Source organism: Diceros bicornis, chromosome 33, assembly GCF_020826845.1.
Source record: "Diceros bicornis minor isolate mBicDic1 chromosome 33, mDicBic1.mat.cur, whole genome shotgun sequence".
NCBI classification, from domain to species: Eukaryota; Metazoa; Chordata; class Mammalia; order Perissodactyla; family Rhinocerotidae; genus Diceros; species Diceros bicornis.
The window spans coordinates 20,895,684-20,923,486 of record NC_080772.1 but is presented as its reverse complement, the minus strand read 5'-3'; the positions used below and the strand labels follow the sequence as shown (position 1 = coordinate 20,923,486).

Below are 27,803 nucleotides of genomic sequence, written 5' to 3'. Positions count from 1 at the left end.
AGAGAGTTTGGGCACTGAGAAATACGAGTTTTAGTTCTGCCCTGTCTACGTGACCTGGGATGAATCACTAGATCTTTTGGAAGCTCAGTATTCTCATCTAAAACTTAGAGTACTACTAATTTCACAGAAGAGTTGTCAAGTCTAAGTGATAAGTCATAGGACTTGCAAAATTCGGAGACAATTGATATTAAGTATGTGAAAATGCTGAACAATTAAAAAGTGCTATACAAATATGTGAAATCATTATTATTATTACTACTATCATTCTAGTTAGTTTTACATATCTCCTCATATAGATAAAACTCTTCAGAAGGAAAATGTACTAAAAATATAACTTTTAGTAACTCCTGGGAATTTTAGGAAACCTTTCCCTACAGGAGTCTTTCTTTTAATTTTTCTTCTATTTTAACTAAGAAATGATGACCAGTTACATAAAGTCTTAGGGGAGTCAGCTAATGATGGGCTGGTCAGTATTGATCAATAAATAAAATAAATAAGAAAGCTACCAAGAAAAAAGAAAAAATGTCAGTAAGATATTGAATGTTAAATGTCTGTCTTAATTATCTTTTCATCTTTCCATTATGCTCACATGTTTGCTTAATACTTTCAAAACAAAATAAAATTTTGAAAATTAACAAAACTATAGGAATTGTGAAATTAAAAAATCATTGATATTGAGTCTTTATGGATCATTGATCTAAAAAAAGTATGTACTATATTTTTGACCTAAAACAGCATAAGCAATATCTGATGCTTCGTATTTTCTTCCTAAGATTTTCTTTTTTTTGGTTCATTTTTAATAATCATATTCATCTGACAAATCCAGCTTAAATCTTCACAAGATGTAGATATATTAAGAGACCTTCCAGAACACAGAAGAAGGAGGAGGAGAGGGAAATTCCAAAAGAATGACTTGCTTACTTGAGGGAGGATAAAAATGTAAATCTAAATGTTGCCTTGACCTCACTCAAGTATTCACAAAATATCCATGAAATATTTTAAACATACGTTAAGCCACTGGGGAAAAACGTTTCCAAGAGTTTGTTACCCACTTATTAATATCCAATACCCAACATGGAAAGTTAGCAAATAGAGACAACATGTGTTGAAACTACTCTAAATGGTTTTCAACATTTGTGGCATGTTTATGTTTCTGCAGGATATGACTCAAAATTTGAAATACTTTACATTTCTTATGGTAATAGAGAAAAAAAGTTCTCTTTTGTTCCAATTTGCCATGAAAATTTAAATAAAGCCACAATTTTCTTCTTGATTTACCAAAAATACAATCCTAAGAAATATTATTTAGGGAATTTGCATCTAAAATATCATCAATCTGATAATTTTTTTTAAGAAATCCATGTTTTCTTCATAATAAAAGCAGCTACCATCTAGAAATTATGTTCAGGGTCCTGATATTAATTTATTATTCATGTATTATTTATATTCCACATACTTTCAAAAAGAATTAAATGGTTAATTTGACATTAAATAGAATTGTAGAATTTTTAAACATTCAAAATCTAATGAATGATAAATGAAAACAAGTAAAATTCACTTAGAACAAATTTTGAACAAATTTTTGCATTAGGAAAGCACTATGTGAGCACTGTGAAAAGAAAGCAAAAATCTCTCAAGGTTGGTTTGAAATCACTCAGAAGAAATTTAACCAAAAAAGCTAATTTCTCTTTTTTCCCTCTTTGGATTATTAGGTATTATTAAGTAAGCCAAATCCTATGGATAGGATATAACTTGATTTAGGAAAGTGATTAGAAAAAGAATCTAATAATATCCTTTTAGACATTAGGGAGAATATGGGCTTTGGTGGAATTCACATATGATGAAACAAATCTTTGCAAAAAGTGATGAATAACAGATTATCATAATCTGAATGATGACATGCTTTTATCATCATGAGATTATGGAGTCATACTGAAGTTTATGAATGCCAGAAAGTTCCTTACAAAAAAGTTAATACAACCCCAGATCATAATCCAAAGATAATATTTGTACCAAATACATACCCTATTATATCCTCTGATGTGGGAGCATTATTTGGAACCCTAGGTTTGGTTGTGGCATAACCTACACTTTATAGGTGACTTGGCAAACAAGAATATATTCAGAGAAAGCATCAGAGGTATGAAGTCTTTGAAAACTACATAATGTAAAAATTGATTGAAAGAACAAATTGTGTTTTGGCTAAAAAATTCTCAGATGGGACATGCTAACAGCTTCTAATATCTAAAGATCAGTTAAGAGGAAGAAGGATTGGACTCAGGCTATTGTCTCAGGAGTAGAACTAAGACCAATGGCTACAAGTGGTTGTGAGGAATCTAAGAAAATGTCTAACAAATAGGAATAAACTGTTTCTAAAAGAAATAGAAAGGCACCAGAAACATCAAGAGTGTGCAGTAGAAGGGAAATTGACTAGTGCTCAACTCATGACCTCATTGCTCTTTTAGCTTTGGGACCTTGGTCCAGTTACCAAGCTTCTCTGACTTTCTGTTTCCTTATCTATAAAATGGATATCCTTGCATTGGATGAAGGTGGGACAACAGCTCATAATATTGAGTTAAGGGAGAGGAAAGGCTGAACTAGATGGCTGCCACGATTCTTTCTATTTCTAAGGTTCTACCATTTTAAGTATGAGAAAATATATTTTTCATCTCTTGGTGAGAAATTATTGTGAAATAATTTCATTCATTCAACCTACATATATTATGTGCCTACTATATGCAGGCACTCTTCAAAGGATACAGAAGTTAAAAAAAGTGCACAAAAATTCCTACCCTTTTAGACCCTATATTATGTGGAGGGAGATGGACAATAAACAAAACAAGTAAATTATACAGAATGGTGGAAGATGATAAGTACATATAGAAAAATAAAGAAGAGAAATTCAAAATTTAAATAGGGTCAGGGAAGTTTCAATGAGAAAGTGTCATAGGAACAAAGATACATTAATTTCATCAGTAATTTTTAAATTAATTTTATTTTGAAATCCATTGGAAAATGTGGTGCCTTCAACCAAATCCTGCAATCCAAATAATGTAATCTCACCAGAGAGTGTTATGGGCTGAGTTGTATCTCCCCAAAATTTATATGTTGAAGTCCTAACTTCCAGTTCTTCAAAATATCACTGTATTTGGAGATAGGGTTTTTAAAGAGGTAATTAAGTTAAATAAGATCATTAGAATGGGCCTAATCCAATATGAATGGTGTTCTTATAGGAAGAGGAGATTAGAACACAGACTTGTGCAGAGGATGATGACGTGAAGATACAGGGAGGGAGAATACGGACATCTGCGAGCCAAGAAAGGCCTCAGAAGAAACCAACACTGCTAACACTTGGATCTTCGACTTCTGCCTCTAGAATTGCGAGACAATCAGTTTCTGTTGTTTAAGCCACCCAGTCTGTGGTGTTTTGTTACAGCAAAGCCCTAGCAAAGTAATACAGAGAATATTGTAGTATATAAACCCAGGCTAAATATTAAGCTTAGGATAATGCAAGATTGCATAGTCAGTTTTATAGCAATTCAGAATCCTTTTAAACTTTATATTTAGAATTTATATGTAGATTTTAGTTTTTCTATTTATTCTTTTAACACTAAATTGCATTGAAAATCTGAAACCTAATGGTTTTCTCCCAATATACTCTATTGAAAAGATATAATTATATGTACATAAATTATATGTAAACTTGAATATGCAAAACATTTATTTTAATATCAAGATACGTGTAGTTAAACTTATTGACGTTGAAGATGGCAGCTCATAATCTTTTAGAATGTTCAAGTGCACAAACAAGTAGTTAATAATACCAGAATTTAGATTTTCCCACCTCATTCAAATCTTCCCTAATTTTCAAAAGAGCTTAATACAGCCCTGCTGTGTACCTGTAATCAAGATGGCCACCTACTCATATAAGCATGACTATGTGGGAAATCCTGGATGTGCATTTTAAACTATTCTTTAATTTAAAGAATATTGTTTCCTATTCCTTTCTAATCTTTTTAGATTTTCCCATTAGTGAAATATATATTAGTTTTAGAGATGAAAAAAAAAAAGTAAATGGATATACTTACAGGTCCCGTTAATTTAGATGCTTTCTCAAATTCTTCACTCTCTTCCATTAGTGCTTCTTCAGTCCCAGGTAAAGAATCTGTTTTTACAAAAAGAGTGAATAAATTATAGTTACATATTGCTTACTAATTCTCTGATACATAAATCCATTAGGAGAAGGATATTGAAATGACGGAGCGGGTTGTCCTTTTTTTTTTTTTTTTTTGGCCACACATTTTAAGTACCATTCTTTTCTCTCTTTCAAATGGGATGGAAAATTCTGCAAAGTTTGGAGAAGGGTGCGTATCATCAAGTGGTGGCAGGTTTTCCATTTTAATGTATTGAGCAAGAAGTTTTGATTACTTAGCTTGAATAGACTGAGGAGTGGGTGAGTAGTGACTTTCAAATATGTGAATAAAATTATGGCAATTCTTTCCATATGTCTGCTGAGTTAAATTAATTATAACAACAAGGATTTCTAAGTTATAAGGAATTCTGCAATAAAGATAGATATATGGAGCATCTTGAAATAGTCTGTATTTTAATACCTTCTACTCAAATAAAAAAATCAGTTAAGAGAAAGGTATTTTAAACCACCAGAGACTTTTAAAATTGATTTCTCATATTTATTAATATTTGAAAAAGCCACATGAATCCCTAAACAAGATTTTCCTTCAGATTCACGTACATATGGACACAGATTCTTCTGTTGCATAAAATGCGTGCTCCGGGAAGAAAACCAGAGCATTAAATCCTTCACACCCTTAATGGCCACCCAAGACCAGAGAGACAATGGAAAGCTTAGCACAAATCCACAGTCATAGCTTTTGAATCATGGAGCTCTCTATGTCTCTGATAATTCAGAATTTTACATTCAAGATGAAAAATTACTAAATCCCAGGGCACATCGTTCATCCAGATGTAAATGTAGATTTCGTTTTAGAACATGGAATTCTTTCCACCATAAAAATTACTTTGGGAAAACCACATACATTCTTAAGTTATAGATGAATTTACAAATCATACCTCCCATCCTTCCAAACAGAACACAGACATTAAAAAGAAGCCAGTTTTTGTTCATAAAATCAGGATAGATGATGAGAATTACACCAATTCAAAAATATTAATACATTTACAAAGAATACTTGAACTCCTACCTACTAAAACCCAGTTGTAAGGGTGACAATAGACTCTTTAAATTAGGATGTATAAACTGGCACAATTCAAGTCCTCCAAGACTGAATCATGTTCTACACAACTGTGAGCAAATACTAGTGTAATTTTAGCATTCACTCAGTATTTTTTCTGTTTTTTGTGTTGAAATTCTTATTGAGTAGAATATTGACTTAATAAATAAACAATATTAAAATGCTTTATTCTACATTACAAAGCAAGTTATTTCACATATAGGAGAAGAAAATCCACCATCTAGTGGATTTGCTGATTTATTAAAGTTAGAAATACTATACTATAAGTGAGTTTTCAAGTTCCTCTCACTGAGCAGTTAATGGTTTTAAAGAGGTATTGTCATTCTGTTTGACTTTTTTTGCATGTATGTATTAATCAATTCATTCATCCCTTTATTTGTGTATTGGTGTAGTAATTTATTCAACAAATACTATACGCCAGGCCCTCTACTAGGTGCTTTCAAAACAAGTTGAGCTAGATAATTTTCTATGACATTTCCTCTCTTGGAATTTACTTGAACACCTTCACAGCATTAATTTTTTAACAAAAATGAACATTTATAAAGGGAAAGTGTTGGTAACTTTAAATGGTTTTACATTCTGTTCTGTTCCTGTTTTGGTTGAATTCTTACTGGATATTGGTGTCACATCCAGTGAGATCTATAATATGGTAAAGTCCATTCAGCTTTGTGTAGAAGGACAACTATGAAGTCCTGCCAAAATATTTGTGAATTTACATAACTGATCATATTAAAAGTTAAGTTGAAAGGACCCTGCTAAATAGTCTAAATCTAGCGATAGAATACCAATCTAATGAGCTAGTAGAGAAAGCAGGCATCATGAAAGTAAAACCTTAGTGTTTCATGCTTGGAAGAGTACATTCCATTTTTTTTAAAGTATTCTGAGTAAATTGTTTATTAATGATGATGGGTGAGTGAATATGTGTAAACTATTTTGCTCTACCTACTCCAGAGCAATCTCTTTTGTAAGTATATATGATTTTAAAAATACAAGCAATGAATTCTCTGAACATGGAGGGGAAAATGAATCTCTAAATCTGTCAAATATTAGAGTTTACCTTGTCTCCTCATTTTAGAGATGAAGAAACTGTAGTATAGAAAAATAAAGTAATTTTTTTAAAATCTGACAGTCTCTGGCAGCACATGGACTAGAAACTTCGCTTTCATGATTGACTGGGTATGCTGGTAGGAACCTAGAAATCTATAGAGTTTATCACAACGCATAGCTTTGTTCAACTTCTTCTGGGGTCATTATTTTTCTTTTTGCTGTTTGTGTCATGACAGGTTTTTTATGCACAAAATTACCCCTATTCATAGAAATATTTATGTTTATTGAGCCAAGCTCAATGTGGATACACAGTTCTCATAAAAATTATATTAGCACTTTTGGATAATGTTAATAATATTCAATTATTGGATTTAGTGATCTGACTAACTTAAGTGGAAAAGAATGTACTTAATCAGAAACTCTTATTTTGGAATTTACTGATTAGATCTACTAATATTTGAATATAAAGAATGCAGGATATAAGCAGTTCAAGAAAGGAGTTTAAATTTAATGAATACATTTTTTTCCCAGTGGATGCAGGTAAGTATAATCAACAACATATTAAAGTGCATCGTTTAATTTTTCAAGAAATGTAAATCTCTACAATTCTTGGTTCTTTTTTTGTGTTTTTTCTTTCTTTTTCTTTTTTGTGAGGAGATCAGCCCTGTGCTAACATCTGCCAATCCTCCTCTTTTTTTTTGCTGAGGAAGACTGGCCCTAGGCTAACATCCGTGCCCATCTTCCTCCACTTTATATGGGATGCCACCACAGCATGGCTTGCCAAGCAGTGCGTCAGTGCGTGCCTGGGATCTGAACTGGCGAACCCCGGGCCGCCACAGTGGAGTGCTCGCACTTAACCACTTGCGCCACCGGGCCAGCCCCTATAGTTCTTGGTTCTTATGTAAATGTGATTGCTGAAGGATATATAGTATCTGTAAACTGGTGAATTCGAATAGTTTTGAGAGAGTTAAAGAAATAACGGGTGAAGGACCTGCCCGGTGGTCTAATGGTTAGGTTCATGCGTTCTGCTTCAGCAGCCCAGGGTTCGTCATTTCAGACTTTGGGCACAGACCTACTCACCGCTCATCGAGCCATGCTGAGGCAGCGTCCCACATACAAGAGTTACAACTCTATAACTATGATATCCAACTACATACTGGGGCTTTGGGGAGAAAGAAAGAAAAAGAAGAAGATTGGCAACAGATGTTAGCACAGGGCCAATCTTCCTCAAAAAAAACAAAAACAAAAAATAACAGGTGAGTAGTTAAATAATATCTGTCTTGTGTCTAGTTTTGTATCGGGCATGACAGGGAACACAAGAAAACCTCAAGAAGCATATAAACCAACTGAAGTGAGAAGAACAAACACACGAGAAATAATTCAAAAACAATGGGGGGCTGAAAAAAAGGAAAACATTAGTGTAGGCTGGACATCAGGGAAACCTGACTTGATCCCAGAACGTCGGATCTGAATAGGCAGAGGAGAGAAAGAACTTACTACAAGTCAGGGAAGAATGGCCTAAGTAAAGGTACACATAAAATAATATCAGTGAGGAGATACAGCAGATGGAGGAGTGTCAAGGAATGGAGTGACACATTGCTCAACTTTCACTGTCAGTGTTTAAGGTCTGTCGTGAGAGTGATCCGTGTCATCAGTACTACGAGAGATTTGAGTATATGTAAACAACTCGTATCATTTCTTTGTATTATGCTGCACTGGCATTGGTTTATATTCCTACAGCACGTTATTTTTTAATGTTTGTTAGGTAATATTCAACACATAGAAAAAAGTATATATAAAATATATATGGATAACAATATATATATAATATTTAAGTTACAAAGCACAATGGTAAAATAAACACCCCAAACCCACCACCTAACTCAAGCATTAGAACATTTCCAGTAACTTTCATATACGTGTGAGCTCCTTCTTATCCCATCGTCTTGTTTCCCCTACTCCCGGAGGATAACTACCATTTTGAGTTTTCATTCCTTTTTTGTAATATAGTTTTATCACTTATGTATGTTCTCCTAAAGAATACATTATTTAGATTTGCTAGTTTGGGGCTTTATAAAAACGACATTCTATGACTTGCTTTTGTTCAATCAATGCTATGTTCTTAAGACTCATTCAGTTGTGAGCTGCAGCCTGCTCATACCAGATTGAGAGACCCATCTACCATTTCAGATTGGGTGCTTGAAATCAGCCACAATGGGAGTATTCATATCACGGAAACCGTCACTCTCTACAAATCAGGGCTTTCTTTTTCAAAGAAAGAGTTGTTAACATTCACCAGCACACCGCTGATTTCACCCATCCTGTGTGTGTAGTTGAAATGCATTCAGCTTCCTACAATCTAACAGTTCCGCAATGTATCCATTTTCCTGTTCAGGAGCATACCAACAAGGGCTGCTCATATAACAAGGGCTGTTCACATTTCATGGTACATAAGACTTGTTTCTCTAAGACATTTACCTAGAAGTGGAGCTTCTAGATTTTAGATTAAATAAATGCTCAAGATTTTAAGATAATGAAAAACTGTTTCCAAAATTGTTTATACCCCACCTATAGTGTATGAGTTTCCTTTCATATCTGTCTTCACTAGCATTTGGTTTTGCCAGATTTCTTAATTAATGCCAAACAAAAGATTTTAAAACAGCATCTCTCGGTGGTCTTAATTTGCTTTTCTTTGATTACTGGAGTAGTTAAGCATTTTTCATATGCTCATTAGCCATTTGTGTTTCCTCTTCTGTGAAATGTCTGTTCATATCTGTTGCTTATTTTTCTACTGATTTTTTAATCTTTTCTTTATTAAATTGTAGATGTTCTTTATGTAGTCTGAATACTAATCTTTGCTCAGTGACAAATATATTACAAATATATTTTCCTATTTTGTGTCTTATTTATTCACTTTTTCTGGCATCTTTTGATGAACAGGATTTCTTAACTTTCTATAGTTGAATTTTTCCATTATTTCTTTTATGGTTAGGAATTTTATGCGTCTTGTTTAAGATGTCCTTCTCTATCCAGAAGAAAGGAAAATCTTTTCCTATAATGTCCCTTCTAGTTACTCCAATGGGATGTACCAACTGCTTTCTGCTAGAACACTGACTGATAAAGCAGTGATCTACCTTAGATACCATTGTAGTGGTATTACATGTGCTTATTTATTTATTTTTTATTCAGCAAATGCCCTGACATGAACTTAATATGCTAAGTTAAGGAGTCTGAATTTTGTCCTACAGAAAATGGGGATAAAATAAACAACTTTGCTTTTTAAAAGATAATGAACTAAATAGGGGTGAAATAGTACAAGGAGAACCTATTTACAGGGCTGTTACACTTGACAGAAAAAGAGGACAAAAGTATAGATGACACAGTATCGGGAAAATGAAGAGGAGGTTGGCTTGGAGAGGAAATTCTGTGGTGCCATTGACATGATTTGAGACTAATTTAATATAGGACTGAGAAAGACAGAGGGCAATCAAGTATGATATTGACATTTCTGCCCAGGAAGACTGAAGGGATCTATGATGTGAGAATGGAAGTAGGGAATATGAAAGTCTAAAAACAAGTTGGAATTAGTGACATAACTTTGGGAGTAGCCAATATATAGTTGACTTGTTTGTACCTTAAACAGGCATAGGCATTAAGAGGCTGCTCCTCAGAATCCACACTTCTTGCTTCCTTTTTTCCTTTGCCCTTAAACTCCTGACACACACAGCCTGAAGGTGTGGTGGACATATGACGGGCAGCTATGGTGATTTGATGCAGGGGTAGATGTTTGATTTAATTTCATTTTTTTTTAATATTCAAGTGCCACTAAAATTACAATAAATATTGTTGGATTTATAACTTACCCAAAGAATCTGGGATTATTTCATCTGGAGAATGAAGTATTTGTGATGTCTCTTCTGTCCTTTCTGCCAGATTGTCTCCTTGAAGCCTAAATAATTAAAAACAGTCATTGAAACCTTTAATAATGTTGAATTGTGAAACGTGAACTACATATTATTGGGAATGGGATTATAAACTTCTAAACTCTAAAATCAGACATGCTTCTTCAAAGTAGAAATAAAAGTTTACCAATGCCTTTGTAATAGTATATGGTTTTGCTTTTCTAAACTTTAAGGAAGTCTTTCATCTTTTCTCCTGTATACATGGAAACATTAGTCTAGGTAGAATCTGCTTTTTCTTAGCCTGATTGGAGGAAGATTTATAAGCAAATGGTGTCACTGAAACTGCAACAGGGAAGTGAGTGGAAGAAAAGCAAGAGTCCAATACACTGTGCTCCCCTGACTTCTGGGTCCAGGGGCATGATCACATAGAGGGTTTCCATGATTACGTAGAGGTTTATCAAACATAGTTCTCCAAATCAACCAACCCGAGCTTAAAGGCCTGCCAGTCAAGATGGGTCTCAATAGTAGAAGTGGAGATTCCTAATATGTGTGACTGCCCAGGGTTCTCATAGACACTGGGTCTTCAGGAGAGGAAGATTGCATAGGTACTTTTATGGCAATACATTTCCGAGCTTCTGTATTGTCATCTCTGTAGTGAGAAAAGTGGACTAGCAATATCCAACTCAAATTGTCTGGGTTTGTATTACACTGTGAAACCACTCTATCAAAGGGAGTAGAGCTCATCAATAAATGTTGGAACTCTGTCCAAAGAACAGCAGAATAAGCTCCGCTAATGTTGGAGGAGACCATACCAAACAATCCAGAGATTAGAAGTTTCTACCATGTCCTTACTTTTTTCTTGTATTTAGCTGATGGCAAGTGCCCTCAGAGGAAAGTATTAATAAATGCATAACATATAGCATTAATATTTTTTAAAACTATGAACTCAAGTACAGCTCATAACTGTACCAAGCTCAAAAGTTAAAATTTTCAACTACTTCATATCTTTGCTTTTATATACCACAGTGGAATCACAGAATAATTTGCATTTGACTTTTGCATATTCAAGCATACATATATGTCTCTTTCTTTACCTTTTGTGCAATTATAAATATTGTAAATTATATTTTCATTTTTATTCCTATAAGATTCTGCACATTTCTGTATATATTATTCATTTATACTTACATATTACTTTCTGTTCACAAAACCATATTTACTGTATTGTATAAGCTAATTAAAGAATTCTCAAGGGTAATTTCCTGATAGTCATAATGCTTTTTGGTCAAATATACGATTTTATACTTTCAATTAATTTTTTTAAATTTTACTTTAAAAAAAACACTACCACTTTTTTTGTGCGTGTGTGAGGAAGATCGGCCCTGAGCTAACATCTGCCAATCCTCTTTTTCTGCTGAGGAAGACTAGCCCTGGGCTAAAACCCATGCCCATCTTCCTCCACTTTTTATGGGATGCCACCACAGCACGGCTTGACAAGCGGTGTGTCGGTGCGCCGGGATCCGAGCCAGCAAACCCTGGGCCGCCACAGCGGAGTGCACCCACTTAACCACTTGCGCCACCAGGCCGGCCCCCACCACCACTTTTAAACGAATGATTTAGCCATTTACTTCTCAAATCTGCCCAACTATTCTTCTTATTTTGTTTACTTCTAATAATTAGGATAACTACTTCACTAATCAGAATGTCAAATACTCTTTTTTGAGTTTTCTTTGTCTAAGATCATTTCATCAAAATTGTCAAAGAGAGCAAGTATGTAGGTACATGAGATATTGAAAGGTGTGAATAAAAATTATTATTAAAAATTGACAATGAGTTTCAACACATTTGGGTTTTTAACATTAGGTTAAAAACCTAAATGGAAAATAAATTTCCAACAAAAGCAGAAAGAAGCAAGAAATAAAAACTAAGTTGTGATTTTTTTTGCTCATTCCGAGCTTCAATAAAAAGAAATATTTATTTATCATTTATTAATATGCTCTGTAATAAGCCAAATGTTGTAGAGATGTAAAGAAATTATAACTGCCCCCAATTTCACAGAATCCTCAATTTAGTTGAGTTGAAAAGACAAATGGCCATGAAAACAACCCAACAAATTGGGTGGCCTTGAAGCTGGCTCATCTTTGTCCAAACACTGCCCTCCAGATACCTCAAGAGTTGCATTTACCGTGACTCGGCACGAACTCCATTGTGGAATGCTTCACAGCCCTGCTATCCTTGAGCGCTCTGTCAGTGTTTCCCAAACTGTAATCCACACAGCACCACTTCTGTAAGAGGTTAATAGGCGCTATGCAAACAAGGGTTGTGTGGGCAAGTCCGGAAAATACAGCTTAATAACAGTTAAACCACTCTTTTGGTTTTTTACCCTACAGGAGTTTTACTCAGATTCCTAAACCTTTTCTCCTTGCTTTCTAAAACTCCTCTTCCATATTAAACATTCTACTATGTTCTCAGCCCCTAAACAAAATGTTTCCTGCTCCTCCTTGTCATAACTGAAACCTTTTTCCAAGAATATTACATCCTTGTTTTCCTCTAAGAATATTACAGTACTTCCTCTCCAAAGGAGGCTGCCAACCCCTTGACCTCAGATCACACAGGATTATAAATATTAACCTTTCTTCTTCTGCCTGTGGAGACTGTGAGGCTTGAAGTTTTCTTCTTCAACTCAAGTCTCACTATTATCTGGAATGATTTTCATATTCATGTGCATCTACCCACTAATTTCAAAGGCCCTCAGTCTCAAATCTGGAGATCTTCCCTTCCACTTCACCTTCCCTAACCCAAGGACAGAAAACTCAGAACTGCTCTGTGACAGAAACCTTTTTTTTTTTTTTTGTGAGAGAGATCAGCCCTGAGCTAACATCTGTGCTAATCCTCCTCTTCTTGCTGAGGAAGACCAGCTCTGAGCTAACATCTATTGCCAATCCTCCTCCTTTTTTTCCCCAAAGCCCCAGTAGATAGTTGTATGTCATAGTTGCACATCCTTCTAGTTGCTGTATGTGGGACGTGGCCTCAGCATGGCTGGAGAAGCAGTGCGTCGGTGCGCGCCCGGGATCCGAACCCGGGCTGCCAGTAGCAGGGCGCGTGCACTCAACCTCTACGCCACGGGGCCGGCCCCTGTGGCAGAAATCTTTAAACGCAATGTTCTGTTCTCTGACAACAAGCTCACCTCCTTAAGACTGTTTCAAAAACTTACTCTCCTTAACACTTCCTCTTCAATCAAATTTAGGTCTTCATTTTCCCTCTATTTTCTCCCAGGTATCTGGCCTCTCCTGGTTCCCTTCCTGCCCTACTCAGCTGGGATTTGCTGTCTGCTCAGTTCCCATGCACTCATGTCTTTCTGTCATTACTGTCCAACCAGACCCTAACCCTGTATTAATCCCTCATTTTCCTGCACATGCGTAGCTGAACAGTACTAGAGAAAATCATGACACTCTAGGATTGGTGAGTACAAATCAATGGTCTCCAACTTTAAACTTGGGCTTCTTGGTTGTCTTTTTTTCTTCCAATCCTTTCAAAGTCCTTTAAAAAATATCCAGAAAAATTATGTAATTATGAATAAAGACCTTCTGCTCCCCTCACAGCACCTACAGAATTATTTTCACCCTGACCTTTATTCACCACCTTTCCAACTCCACAGAGGGTAACAGGTCCTCTCTCCTGCATAAAGTTTAGACCATCTATTAAGCTGGTGACTTAGATCCCATCATCTCATCTCTCTCTTGGGTCTTAATTTATTTTATCCATGACCATTCAGTCTATTCATCTCCGCTGCTCATTTCCTGCATAGAAACAAGCTCACTTCTCTTTCAACCTTAAAAAAACCAAGCACACAAAAAAATCCCTCCCATAATTATCTAAAACATCTAGCTGTTGCTTTTTTTTGCTCATTCTTCTTTGAGCCAAACTCTCTAGAGCTTCTTCATTTAGTGCCTTTGCTTCCCCAGTTTTCATTCACTCCTCAACCTATTTTAATTTTGTTTGTGCCTCTACCATTCTGAGATGACTGCTTACACGAACACCTTGCCTGACTTTCTAATTGACCTAGACAGTGGAAAGTTTTCAGATCTTGTTTTTATTTAACTTTCAGTTGCACTTTGTAAGAACACTCTTGTCCCATTCTTCACCATCTCCCTGAATCAGCTCATCCACTCTTATGGTTTTAACCACATATAGGTCGAGGTTTTTCAAATCTTTGTCTTGAGTCCTCAGCCCGAATTCTTACAGGACGTTTTACTTGGATGCACTTTAAGCTTCTCAAAGGCAACATGTCCAAAAGCAAACTCATCTTCATTATCACCCTGCCTTGCATTACACATGGCTAATCAATCCCAGTTTTGCTAATTACTACACTTCCTAAAAAGATTTCCTGAATCCATCACATCTTATTCATACTACTACTATAATTTTGCTGCTCATCTTCATTTGCCTGGATTATTATATAGTTTCCTCTCTGAGATTCATACTTAGAAATTTGCCCTCCAAAAATCCATTTTCCATATGGCTACCAGAATGTTCAACACAAATCCACCATATTACTCTCATGCTTTAAATATTTTAGTGCAAGAGATCTTAACATGAGTTTTCTTAGAGGGCCCAAGGACAGGCTTTAGGGGAATCACCATAATTCACAGTAAATGAAAAGAAAAGTTTTTGGTAGATGTGCTCTATTTTGGACAGAGACGGTAACTCCAACAGGATTCTCAAAATAATCCTTGACTCAAAAGAATTTAAGAACTACCATTTTTATTGTCTTCTCATCATCTGCAAGTAGAGTTATGTCTTCCTTACCAAGTCATTTGAGTCTCTCTATTGCACAACCCTTACCTGTCTCTGCAAATTCATCTTCTTGGATAGTCCACCATGGATTTTATATTCCATAAACTCCAAACTGCTTTCACATTTTTGCAGATAATTTTGTTATCAAGCCTCTATGTCATTATATAATTATCTCTGGCAGAATTTACTTTCTCCCTTTTATTATATGGTTTAATCCTAGTGTTTCGTTACAGATTCTCCTCTTTTCAGAAGCTTTTCTTCCAGAAGTCTTACCACCTATGCAAATCTTTACCACGGCCCTTACTTTACTATATTTTAATTATTTGATATCTCTCAACACACTCCAAGTGTCCTAAAGGCAAGAATTTTATTTTTATATGTTTATGTCCCTAAAGCCTAGCCTAGATTGAGTTTGGTACATTGTAAGCTCTAAAAGAGATTTCTTAAGGTATTTTTTAGTGATTAGCTCATCTTGGAGACAAAGAAAAGAAAATGGGACCCAGTCTATGTACGACGAAGTTTCTACAGAATATTACGGTATAGTTATAAAGAATGTGAGACAGAGGCTTACGTACGACTGATTGAGTGATCGGTGGCAGGAGTGAGGGACATGGGAGTAAAAGACAAAAGGAGGGAAAGCCAAAACAAGGGCGTGTTGTTGAGTCAGCCCCTGTACAGGTGGCTGCTGCTTAATCCCCAAAGAATGCTGAGGATCCTTATGAAACATGTCCACTTGAAGGATAAAGGGTAAAGCACATATCCATAGGCTCCTGGTCAAGGATGGTCCTTGAGTATTGATATCCTTGGACTTCTGAGTTGCATATACATTAGTATTGAGTGATTCTCATTGGTCATCCCAGGGCAGGACACAAGATGTAAAAGATAACAGCATAACTGAGACGCTGACAGTTGCACCTGCACACAGTTTGTTGCCACAGCTAGAAGCATGTGCAGAAATAGTTGCCAATAAGAGGTGGGATATTTGAAATGGGGTACAAGTGGGGTTGATAAAGATAGTAAATGTGGGGGCCGGCCTGGTGGCATAGTGGTTAAGTTCACGCACTCTGCTTCAGCGGCCCGGGGTTCGCAGGTTCGGATCCTGAGCACAGACCTACGCACAGCTTATCAAGCCATGCTGTGGTGGCGTCCCATATGAAACAGAGGAAGGTGGGCGTAGATGTTAGCTCAGGGCCAATCTTCCTCAGCAAAAAGAGGAGGATTGGCAACAAGTGTCAGGTCAGGGCTAATCTTCCTCACACACACACACAAAAAAGATAGTAAATGTGTTTGGGTTTAAAATAAATGAATCAGATTTAACTTTATACTGACCAGTGAGACTTGCCTAGAGAAAATTCTGTCATAAATAGTAAATTCTATCTTCAAGTTTGTGAGTCAACAATCACCTTCCATCAACTCAGTCTTAATAGTGAAAAAGCCAATGAAAGATAACATCCTCAGAGACTACTGCAGCGCCTATCACAGAGCCTATCACAGTACCAGGCATGTGCACGTGATCAATAGACATTTGTTGAGTAAATGCTGCTGAAAAGTCCCTGGGTCTTACAAAATAGCCGTAAGGAAGATGAACCAGTCAAGAGAAAAGATGTCGAAGCTCATTCAAGACATTGGTAGCCATAGCAGTGGTTCAAATTTTGCTTGCTTGGTGATTTTTTGAGATCCAGCTGCTCCCAATGCCTCACTCTGTAAGAAGCAGTAAGGAAACTGAAAACAGGGCCAAGTAGCAGCCCAGCCCCAGTCCAAAATGGTCAGTAAAAACACACTACCACCAGCCATATCCATTCTGAGGAGGAAGTTTTGAATAGTGTAAGCAGTGGGAGAATAGAGACGGTGATTAGTGCCATTTCTTTTTATACTTTTGTGTCAATACAGTTGAATTACGTGACGTAATGAGAGAAGATTCAAATAAGTGAATTCTTAATTTTTCACATGGGCCTAGAAGACATTCAGACTCATGAGCAGTCATCTTTCTGTTTTTATGTTATCATGCTATGTATTATAAATTTTAATTTTCGCCAAATACTTTCTAGAAGAAAGTAATATCTAACTAGAGAGTAGACATTCATCAAATGTTTCTTTGAACCGAATTGATACACTACAGTATGCATGAAATTAAAATGCCAAGCTAACGTTTCTAACATATAGTTCAAAGGAGATGATTGTAAAAATCTGGAGTCATTGGAGAAACATTATGGAATAGTTGGTACTTGAAGTGAGCTTTGAAAATGCTAAAGTTTGATTAGATGAAGAAAGACAGAAAGGGTGTTCCGGGGAAAGAGGAGTGAAATAATAGACTACATTTACTTTGGGAAAAGAAGCCTCCCTGGGGGAAAAGGTAATAAAGAAATAAAAAAAGAAAGAGAGAGAACACCAAGTATAACAACTGACCAATAGCTTCAGTGAAAGAAGTATACTGAGAGCAACAAACAACACATCTAGATTATAAAATGGATTCACATGGGATCTTGCCAACTAAATAAGAGGAATTAGACCAAATGTAGCAGCAAACTTTGAAAGTTTTGATTATGCGCCCAACGTGATAAAAGCTGCACTAAGAAAGTAATATTCATCTTTGGATTGGTGACATCTTGAAGCCCATTTGAGAAGCTTTTGCTATGATCCAGAAATAGAAGAGCAAGAGCTTGCAGTAAGAGGGTCTATGAGAAAGCCTCCAATGGCCCCAGCACTGCTCCAGCAGCTATGGGTGGATCAGGGAACAAAGCTGACCACATTCCCATCCTCGCGGAGCTTTCATTCTACTGACTGAAGATGATGAACAAACAAACAAGCAAAATTCATAGAATCAGGTGTTGATAAGAAATCTGGTTTAAAATGCAGGATGGAAAAGTAGAGCTGGGAAGGTATGTAGGGAGGAGGATCTAAAGAGGCAGTATGCAATTTTATATAGTGTGTCCAGGGAGGCCTCACTTGAGGGTAATATTTGAGCCAAAACTTGAAGAAGAGAAGGAGTAAGCAAATAGATCCCTGGGAAAGAGCATTACAGCGCGAGGGAACTGCAAATACAAATGTCTTGGAGCCAATGACCGGAGTGGAGTGACGAGGGGGTGAATGGGAGCATATGTTGTCAGAGAGGTAGCTGGGGCTAGATCAAGCAGGACATGCTACATTGTCACCTAGCAATTTGATGCTGAAATATCTAGTCTTCTTCCCTGATGAAAATGGGGAGATAGTAGAGGGTTTTGAAGCAGAGGAGAGGCATGATCAGACTTCCGCTTTAAGAAGGATCACTCTGCCTGCTGTGTTGAGAATAGACTGCAGGGGGAAGCATTAAAGCAGGGAGATTCTTTAGAGGATTATTGCACCAATCCTGTGGAGAGATGATCACGGCTTGCCCAAGGGTGGCAGTGGTGGAGGTGGTAAGACATGGACTGATTCCGGATAAATTCTGTAGCTGGAGCCAACAGGACATCTGATCAATTAGGCTTGGGGTTGTGAGAGAAAGAGAGGAATAAACAATATTGCAGTTTTTGTCCTGAGCAGCTGAAATGGTCTGTTGCCATTTGCTGAGATAAGGAAAACTGAGGGTAAAGCAAATTTGGTAGGGATTAAGTGGAATTCCTTTGGGGACATGGTAAGTTTCAAAGGCATTTCAGATATGTTAATGGAGGTGTAGAGAGGCAGCTGGATATCCACGTGGAGATGCTGAACAGGCTGTTCAAGTTGGGAGTGAGACTCGCCCTTTCTGGGTTCTAAAATCTCTACAAAGAATTTCAGAATATGATATACTACTACTTAATTCAACTATTTTGAAAAATATGATGTTCTGTTTCTTTGGAAAATAAATGGTATATCATAATAAATGTCAATTAGATCAGGGGAACCACAATAGACAGTTTAACTTTTAAGAAAGTTTGAACCATTTTCTTCAAAGTGTTAGAAAATTAACTTATCTTTCCCCTCCAAAGTCTGCTTTTAATTCATAAGGCCTCTTTCATAATATCAGTCAGTTATTTCTCAGTCTCTTTCTAAATGTTAATTTTCCATTTTAGGATTCCAGTATGTTTCTCTGGATATTATTTTTTGAAGGAAATTCTAAAACTTGTTGTCACTCAATTTTGAAGTCGTAAAAAAGCCAAAATTGTTGCCAACATCAAAAATTTATCGGGCACCTTTGAAGGCAAGTCCTCTATCGAACGCTGAGCCTGCAATCTGGCATGAGACCTCTGTGTATCTGCATGATCTCTCCAATTACTTTGCAAACTTCCTGAAGTCAGAGACCGGCTCTGATGCTCTCCACAACATCAGGGCCTAGCATATTAATTTACATTTGTGCCCCTCAGAATAACTACTTAATTTAAATGGCGTCTATCTGAAGTCACTAAGCACTTGTAATAGTTCCTTTTCTACCCTAGAAAAATGTCATTGTTGCCCTGTGGAACTGTGCTGCCCTCCCCCCAAGTGCCAGTTCTTCAGGGAATTACCTGGACGTTCTTCCTCTTTTCCTTTCCAAACCCACTGACTCCACCTGGGTATTCTCCCTTACCACCAGCCATTCTGGTTTGACCCTTTGGTGGGTGGTCTGCTTACTTTGACTCTGGCCCTGTGACACTGTCTCTGAGGTCTCCTCAGCAGCATACTCTGTGCCCCAGACACAGCTCTACCTTCCAAAACCTCCATCAAATACTTCTCCCCAGGTGTCTCAGTTGCCAAAAGAAATTTTCCAGCAGTACCTAGATCTCCCTTCTTATTTTAGTACATTCACTTAAAAACCTTCAGTCTAGCATTCATCTGTAGGCACTCTTGCTGTTTCTTGCCTCTTGCTGTTCATGTCACATGAGGATAAGTAACAATACATCAAGATGAACCACCTTTTTCCTGAGAAGCGAATGGAATAGAATACCATTCTCCTTCACCAGAGGGCTTTCTTCACATTCTGCTTTTTAAATTCACAAGAACCTCTGAACATTAACCTTTAAAATATAATGATTGATGATGACATAGAGATAAAAACCATGCTCTTTTCTGTTAAATTTTCCTTTTAACTTCCTATCTTCTGAAAGTGAGATATGGGCCTGCAAACTCTCTCTAACTCGCTAGTCAAATTTATGGTTCTCTCATACATACCTGATTGCAGACATGTAGCTGCCATAGGTGGCCTCTTATCTGGGCTGCTAATTACTCGCCTGGCAGAGGCTTAAGAATTTTAAAACCAAATCTAAGGAAAGCACACATGGAGAATAGATATGTTTTGTTTTCAGTCTCTTCTGCTTTACCTCAACTCAAATGTAAAAATGTCAACACAAAATAAGGTGGAGAAGATAAAGCATGGGGCAGGACTGATTCTTGGCATGCCCTGGGACTACAAAACCAGATTTTCCAGGCAGATATGACCAGAATGTGGGCCACTGACTCACACACCTTGGCCAGATTGGTATGCGCACAAAGGACGACCTTGGGGACGTTCCAACCTTCCTGAAGTCTGAGGCAGCCCTGAGAAAGGATTCAATTCAATGGCCAGACTGCTCTGGAGCTAAGGACACTCCAAGAGAAAGCAGCCAAACACGGAATGTCTGAGCTAGAGGCAGCCCTGGGCATTGGAATCCTCAAGCTTCCTTCAACACAACCATTCATGCACATTTTTAACTGGATTTCACGTCTATAAAATCGTCTGGTAAAGTGTGGGTGTGCTCTTGGACCACCATCATCCCTAGAAAAGACCCTTTTTATAATTTATCTAAATTCTATTAGGCAGTTAAGGTCCTTATTTGACACAGCAGAGCAGTCGTTCTCAATTTTTAGGGTGCACTGGAATCACCTGGAGGATTTCATCAAGCACACATGGCTGGGCTCCACCCATTGAGCTTCTGATTCAGAAGGTCTGGAAGATAGCCCAAGAATTTGTGGTTCTAGAGTTCCCAGGTGATGCTGAGACTGCTGGCTGGGGGATGGCTCTCTGTAGGGCCTTCTCTTTGCAGCTGTGGAAGGAGATGGACCTCCCCATCCATCCTCTCACGGTGGTAGTATTGCACCATGCCTGGAATGCCAAAAATAGAGAAGACTCTACCAGAGGATGTTGATATTTTTCTGTCTTTAACTTGCTGGGTATTGGCTTTAAGCTGAACATTAAATTTCTTCCCAAATATGTATGATTCCATCTTACTTAGGTTAAAAAATCTCAGGGTCAGACTCCACTTGAGCTCAGGGTGCCGCATACTTAGTCTAATTCCGAGAATCCTTGGTCAGCAGGCATCCAGCTCAGCAGCAGCTGTGAGGAGTCCTTTTAAAGCACTGATTTCTAACAGATTGAAAAACGGGATTGTATGGAGAGCCAAAACACTCTTTTGAAAAACTGCCAAAAGTTTTGTTCCCTCCTTAGCCATTCCTTCCTTGGTATTCTACTCTTGGTACTGAAATTGAAGGCTACCTCACATATGAACCTGATAGAAGACCACCCCCTCTTTTGTATATCCCCTGGAAGCATCTGTCATATTGTTGAGTTCTTTTATATGGAGCCACTCTCTCCCGCTCTCTCGTGTTAAAAGCAAACTCAATGCTGTCAGACTTTTCTATGCTACAGCACTGGAAGTGACAACATGTCATGCTGCCTTAGTCAGATGGTTTATATTCCTTTCTTTGCTTTTTCATTTTACAAAATTTGGAATAATTGAAATTAAGTTGCGATAACTAGTAGAATCATGAAATTCCCAAATTATGAGTAATATTATTTTGTCCCAGAGAGAGGTAGAATTTTAGCAGGGTTCTATCTGCCCACAGATGCCAATTGAGAGGATGTTGCAGTGATATGCAGTATTATAAACTCTGAGAAATTGTTACTAGCTATGGGACCAGCATGAAGGAACCAACCATGGGCAGCCTCATAGTACCCTTCTTGAGAAAGTTGTATGTTTTTGTGATGAGTAAATAAAGGAAGTCCCAGCAAACCCCACCAAGTTCCATCTACTTAGGAAGGATGGGGGATAGAAGACAGGGAAACCTGGGAAGATTCTCTTAGAAATCTGAAACCACTGTGTACTGAGTTTGCAGCCTAAGGGAGGCGAGCTAGTGAGCTTCCACATCAAACGGAAAGGCTGCCCCAAGAGGGAATTTTATGACCTGACTTCTCCATAAAGGTAACACTCTCCATATTCCAAAAAAGCATAGTAGAATGCAAGAAATTTAAGCTTGCGAGCATAATTTGGTCTCCTTTCCTCCATGCTTTAATGTAGCACTGATGTTCCCATAGCAGGAAATAAACAGTCGCTAATTGAATAAGTCTTACGTTAGCTCTACCCCCGAGCTTGCTATCTTCTCTAGGTTTTAAATTTGTTGTGGGGCAGGAAGCTTGCCTTCTTTAAATTGGTTTCTAACAAAACCTTCTGTAATAAATACAAACTTGGATAATATATGGTTTTCAATGGCTCAACATTGAATTGCCTTGTTTATTAGTGTTTGGACAGCATACTGAAATTTGCTGATGAGCAAGTCGATGATCTGGAAAACAAGATTGGTTTAGAAAATGTTAAGTATGTGGAGTCCTTGCAGAGATTATAATAGAAATGATAAAGGCCTTCATTCATGCTTTTAACAATGCTTTTAAAATTCTTAAGAAGGATAACACTGAAAATAAATGTCTGCATAATTGGAAAAGCCAATAACGCATAAAGACGTTAGGATGATTCATCTTTTGGTATAATATTCTAGAAGAAGGAATATATTCTGTGACTTACTAGGGAAAATAAATGGTGCTTTGTTAAGCTTTAACTACCTTGGTCTAGAATTTATTTTTTCTGATGTGCACATCAATTGATCTCCTGAAATAATCATACAATTTGTGTAGAGTGAAACTTTTTCCTCTCTGTCTTCTGCTTTAGGAAACCAAAAATGCTTTGCATTGGTAACCAGACCTAGCTTGTAAATAAGATTTTTCAAGGGGTCTTGACTATTTCTTAGTTTAATTCGTTTTATAATTATCACATTTCAAATCATAAGTTATCGTTTCACAGATTTCATTTATTTTTCTGACTTTTACGTGGCATGATTTAGATGGTATAGAATTTCTGGTTTTAAGCGAGAAAATAAATTATTATATTTAAAATTCTAAAGAAAATTTTTAATTTTTAATAAAAAACCAAATGACTTTTCCTGAAAATTCAATAAATCCTGAAGACTTACTGAAATGTAATACATGATGGCATTGATATTAAAGTTATTTGCTTTTCTTACTTCTTTTTGAGCCCTAACATTTGTAATTAAAAATAAATACAACCTCAGAGAATTTTGGTTCTTATTCTGAAATGTTATAAGAAAATTCAAAACTTAACGACACTTAGTATTCTTCGTTTTGTTTCATTTTGTTTTTTTTCGTGAAGGAGATTGGCCATGAGCTAACATCGGTTGCCAATCTTCCTCTTTTTGCTGAGGAAGATGGGCCCTGAGCTAACATCTGTGCCCATCTTCCTCTATTTTGTATATGGGACGCCACCACAGCATGGCTCGATGAACAGTGTGTAGGTCCATGCCTGGGATTCGAACCTGTGAATCCCAGGCCACTGAAGCTGAGTGTTCCAATTTAACTACTACGCCACCAGGCCAGCCCAGTATTCTTTGTTTTAATAATAATAATATCTCCAGTCTGGTTTGATTCTAAAATATTTCTTTTATATTAGTGAGGCTAATTAACTGTTCAGTAATTACAGACATAGTTAATAGAAGACATGCATAGAGATAAAATAAATAGAATTACACATTTGATACGGCTTATGCAGGCCATTTAGGAACTATGATACAATTATAAGGGTAATTACCATAACAAGTAATTGAAAGTAATTGCAATTTCAATTTTCCTGCAAAGTGTACTAGGGAGGTCCAGAACGTCAAGAAAATGAATAAACAACAAGCTTCTAGATGTGGATAAAAATGTGAAATATAATTTTTCAGTATTTGTTCCTATTTCATACATGAGCTACTTCATCTTATGACAGTAGGAAAATGAAAATGGAAAAAAAATAGAAGAGTCATTTAAATCAATCTTCCCATATTATGACAACAAAATAAAGCCTAACAGTGCCATTGTTATTACATTATTAGAAAGAATATTTAAACAAGAATAGATATTAGAATACTTTCAAAGATTATTATTTTCACATCATGATTGATATTCTTGATAGCATATATATGCACAAAAATGAGGAACTCATGATTTTCTATCCTGGCAATTTCTATGATTATTTTATCCACAGAAGTAGCACATACAGCAAAAATCCTTTTTCAACCAAATTGTCATCATTTCCCAAATCACTTGAATAACATGTTTTTATTGTGTGTCATTCTGTCAAACACCTTGTTTTAATATTCCCAAAGGAAAAGAAAATGCCAAATGCACTTAAGGCCGATTATTCTTATTTTCCTAAAACTTTTGAAGGCAGTTTGTTTTCCTGAATAATTATTTTGCTGATGGAACAATTGCCCTCCTATCTCCAAAAGTATAGCCCTTAGAAAATATACAACAAAAAAATTTTAATTAGAGGCACTTAAAGAAAAGAGCTTATAAAAATTGGAATTTCAGTGGCATCCAAGTATCGGATCAGTAGCATCTTCTACATTGCAACCTTCCTCCACTCGTCTTTGGTGCCCCTTCCTGATTTGCACCACTTCCTTTTTTTTTTTTTTTTTTTTGGTGAGGAAGATTGTCCCTGAGCTAACATCTGTGCCAATCTTCCTCTATTTTGTATACAGGACACCACCACAGCATGGCTTGATGAGTGGTGCGTAGATGTGCGCCTGGGATCTGAACCCACGAACCCCAGGCCACCACTGAACTTAACCAACTACACCACCTGGCTGGCCCCACGCACCACCTTCTTATATGAATGTTACAAGTCATTCACAACAGCATGGGAGCTGCAACATGTCCAGTGCTTATTATGTGCCCATCGCTGGGAAATTAAACAATTTGCCCAACGACACTCAGCTAGTAAGTGGTGCAACAGGGACACCGGTAGACGTAGGCACACCGTTAGATGTTGAAGTTCAAGATCTTAACCATCAGGCTGTGCTTGTTTTCATGGGCTCAACCGGAGGAGAAATGGAAACATTGTTTTATTGGATCAATTACCAAATCATAGCAATTCATTCTGAAAATAAGGACTCCATCCTCATTACCTAATCACTTCCCAAAGGCCCCACCTCCTAATACCGTCACCTTGGGAGTTAGGATTCAACATATGAATTTTGGGAGACATAAGCATTCAACTGCAGCACCTAAATATTCTTTTGACAAGCTAATGTTGATGAGAGGAAACTTAAATAGAATTTGAATTTTAAATAAACCCACTAAGAACTGGAAAACAAGGCTGTTTTTCCCCTTTTATCAAGCACAGTAATAACTAGACTGAAAATGCCTATAAAATGCGTAATGCTTATAGTGTTTTCATTCCACAATAGCAACCAAATAATTTTATCTTAAAACATAGCTAGAAAAAGGATATTTAAGTAATCGACTTCTCAGTTTGAAGTTATTTATTACTACATCAGTTACAAATTTCCAGTGTAGTATCTAAATATCAAAACTATAAAAACAGGATAATTATTTCGTCTCAATAATATAGGCAAAAGTTTATCTGTTTGCTTCATGTGAACTTTTATAGACTGACCAATAGGTTTTTAATTTCTTATAAATAATATGCCCGACTCCATCACATCAGCCTTTTATCCCAAAAATGAATTAGGCAGTACAATCAATTGTTTGAAAAATGTGTCTAATTCCAAAATAGGACCAACAATATGACCGATTTAAAAGTAGGAGGCGGCACTGTATTGGGGCTTTCAAGTCAGATTGAGCAGTGTTCAAACGCCATCGCACCACTTACTAGCCTTTTGGCTTTAAGCAGCTTACCTAGTCTCCTTGAAATTCATTCCTCATCTGCAAAATAAGGCTAAAAAGTACCCACTTGGAAGAGTTGTTTGTGAGGATTGAGATAATGTTTCTAAATACCTAAGGTGATGTTTGGTAAACACCTGGTGCTTCGTAACAACCACAGCTTCAGAATGTGGAGGAACAAGGGATAGTTTCACTGTGCTTTTTAAGCAAGTGTATGTATTTGTTTCAACATTACATACAAGGCCATGGAATTGACTGACTTAGCTGAATTCATTCACTGGGAATTTTAACTGAATCGATCATTGGTTTTAGCACTTTGCAGACGTCCGGTTTTTGAGTCTTAGTTGCTCACTAAATGTGAATTCTGGCTCTGAACTGCCGCAGCCTTTATCTCCCCATCTTTTTTCTGACCATTTCATTTGGAGAATTTAACAGGATTTTGAATTTAATCAGAACTCTTCATGCCTCTGAACTCTTTGTGCTAACTCTGATGAAAGTGATAATAAAGAGGAGCTCTGGTTGTCAAAAAAGAATGAAGGATAGAGAAAGAAGAAAGTTTGGGATAACAATAGGTTCACGCATTAAACATACATTGTATTCATTCATGGATTTCTCTCACCATTTCCATTATCATTGATCATTTTCTTCCAGAAAAGTATTTACTATGTTCCTTATTCAGTACCTTAGTCTCAAAGTGTTACAATGATAAGACGACAGGCACAAATTTCGGATTTCTTGAGATTTACTAAAATAGGATATTTGAAATTTGCATAATTATTTATGTAAATGTTCATATTCTCATTTTATCTATTGTCTATTAATATAATAATAAATAATATTTAATAAAACAGTAATTATTCTACATTCTTATTTATTTTACTAAATTCAACATTATCACTATTTTCCATTTATTGTACAAAATTTTTATTGTTTTCATCAGCAGGCTATACGATTTCCTTTTTTCTAAAATTCTTCTAGAACTCTGAACAATGTTAGATGAGCATTTTAAAGAAATAAAGTTGATTTACATGTTTATTAGTATCATTCTTATTACTGGTTATAGAAAATTAAAGGCTAAATATAGTGCTAATTCTTAAATCATTCTCAGAAAACACACATAATGTCAGAGACTAAAGTGAGGCAATCAGTCAGAATCAGTTATATGCGTTCAAGTCCAAACTTAGACAAATTTAGAAAGGTATAATGACAATTTATGACTTTGGACAAAGGAGAATGGCTAGCTATCTAAATGGCTTAATTGTCTATTATTCAGAGCAATATGCTCTTCTACAGAATTTATGAATATTTCTTACAACTCAAATTTTTTTGTGATCCCAATATCTACCCAAACTGGCTCCTACATCCTAACACTTTATGCCTCTTGAAAGATTTTCTTTTTATGATGTGGAGCCATCTTATATAGAATGTATTTAGGACCTCTCCAATTTTCTTTCTCTTCTGGATGGTGACCTCGTATTTTAGTTTTGCCATGAAACAGACATATCAAAGGCCAACAGTGACACACATGGAGTCTCAGAAGAAAGCCCCACCACACTCTGTATTTCTATGAGTTCATTGAACATTTTAAAATAAACAAGTTTCAGTTGGTCACACGGGACTTCATTCAGATAGTGAAAGAAAAGGGAAGTGGAATAAATGGAATAAAGGAGATGAAAGACACGAATAGAGAAATAAGCAAACTTACCCTCCTTTGGTTGTTACGTATAATGCTTACAGTTTTTGTAGGTTTTTCATTTTAAAATCAATTTAAAAACATTAGCCAATCTTTAAAACAATTCTGAAGGGAAGCACAGTGCAGCTCCTTGTCTGCCCTCACCATCCGGGAGTTACACTGAATGTGGATACAGTTAGCTGGATGCCGGCTTGTACAAGTCAGTCTGCTCACTTCTAACTCTTATGATTTTT

General features: G+C 36.5%; 1 protein-coding gene across 1 annotated transcript in view; it reads right to left on the bottom strand.

Moving 5' to 3' along the window:
* C33H8orf34 (chromosome 33 C8orf34 homolog) overlaps nt 1-27,803 on the bottom strand; it is a 396,656-nt gene that overhangs the window by 81,430 nt on the left and 287,423 nt on the right. The window contains exons 9-10 of the mRNA XM_058528830.1: nt 10,184-10,269; nt 4,089-4,165 (exon numbers count right to left, since the gene is read on the bottom strand). Of these exons, the coding sequence (XP_058384813.1) occupies nt 4,089-4,165; nt 10,184-10,269 (163 nt within the window). The remainder of the gene's footprint in view (nt 1-4,088; nt 4,166-10,183; nt 10,270-27,803) is intronic.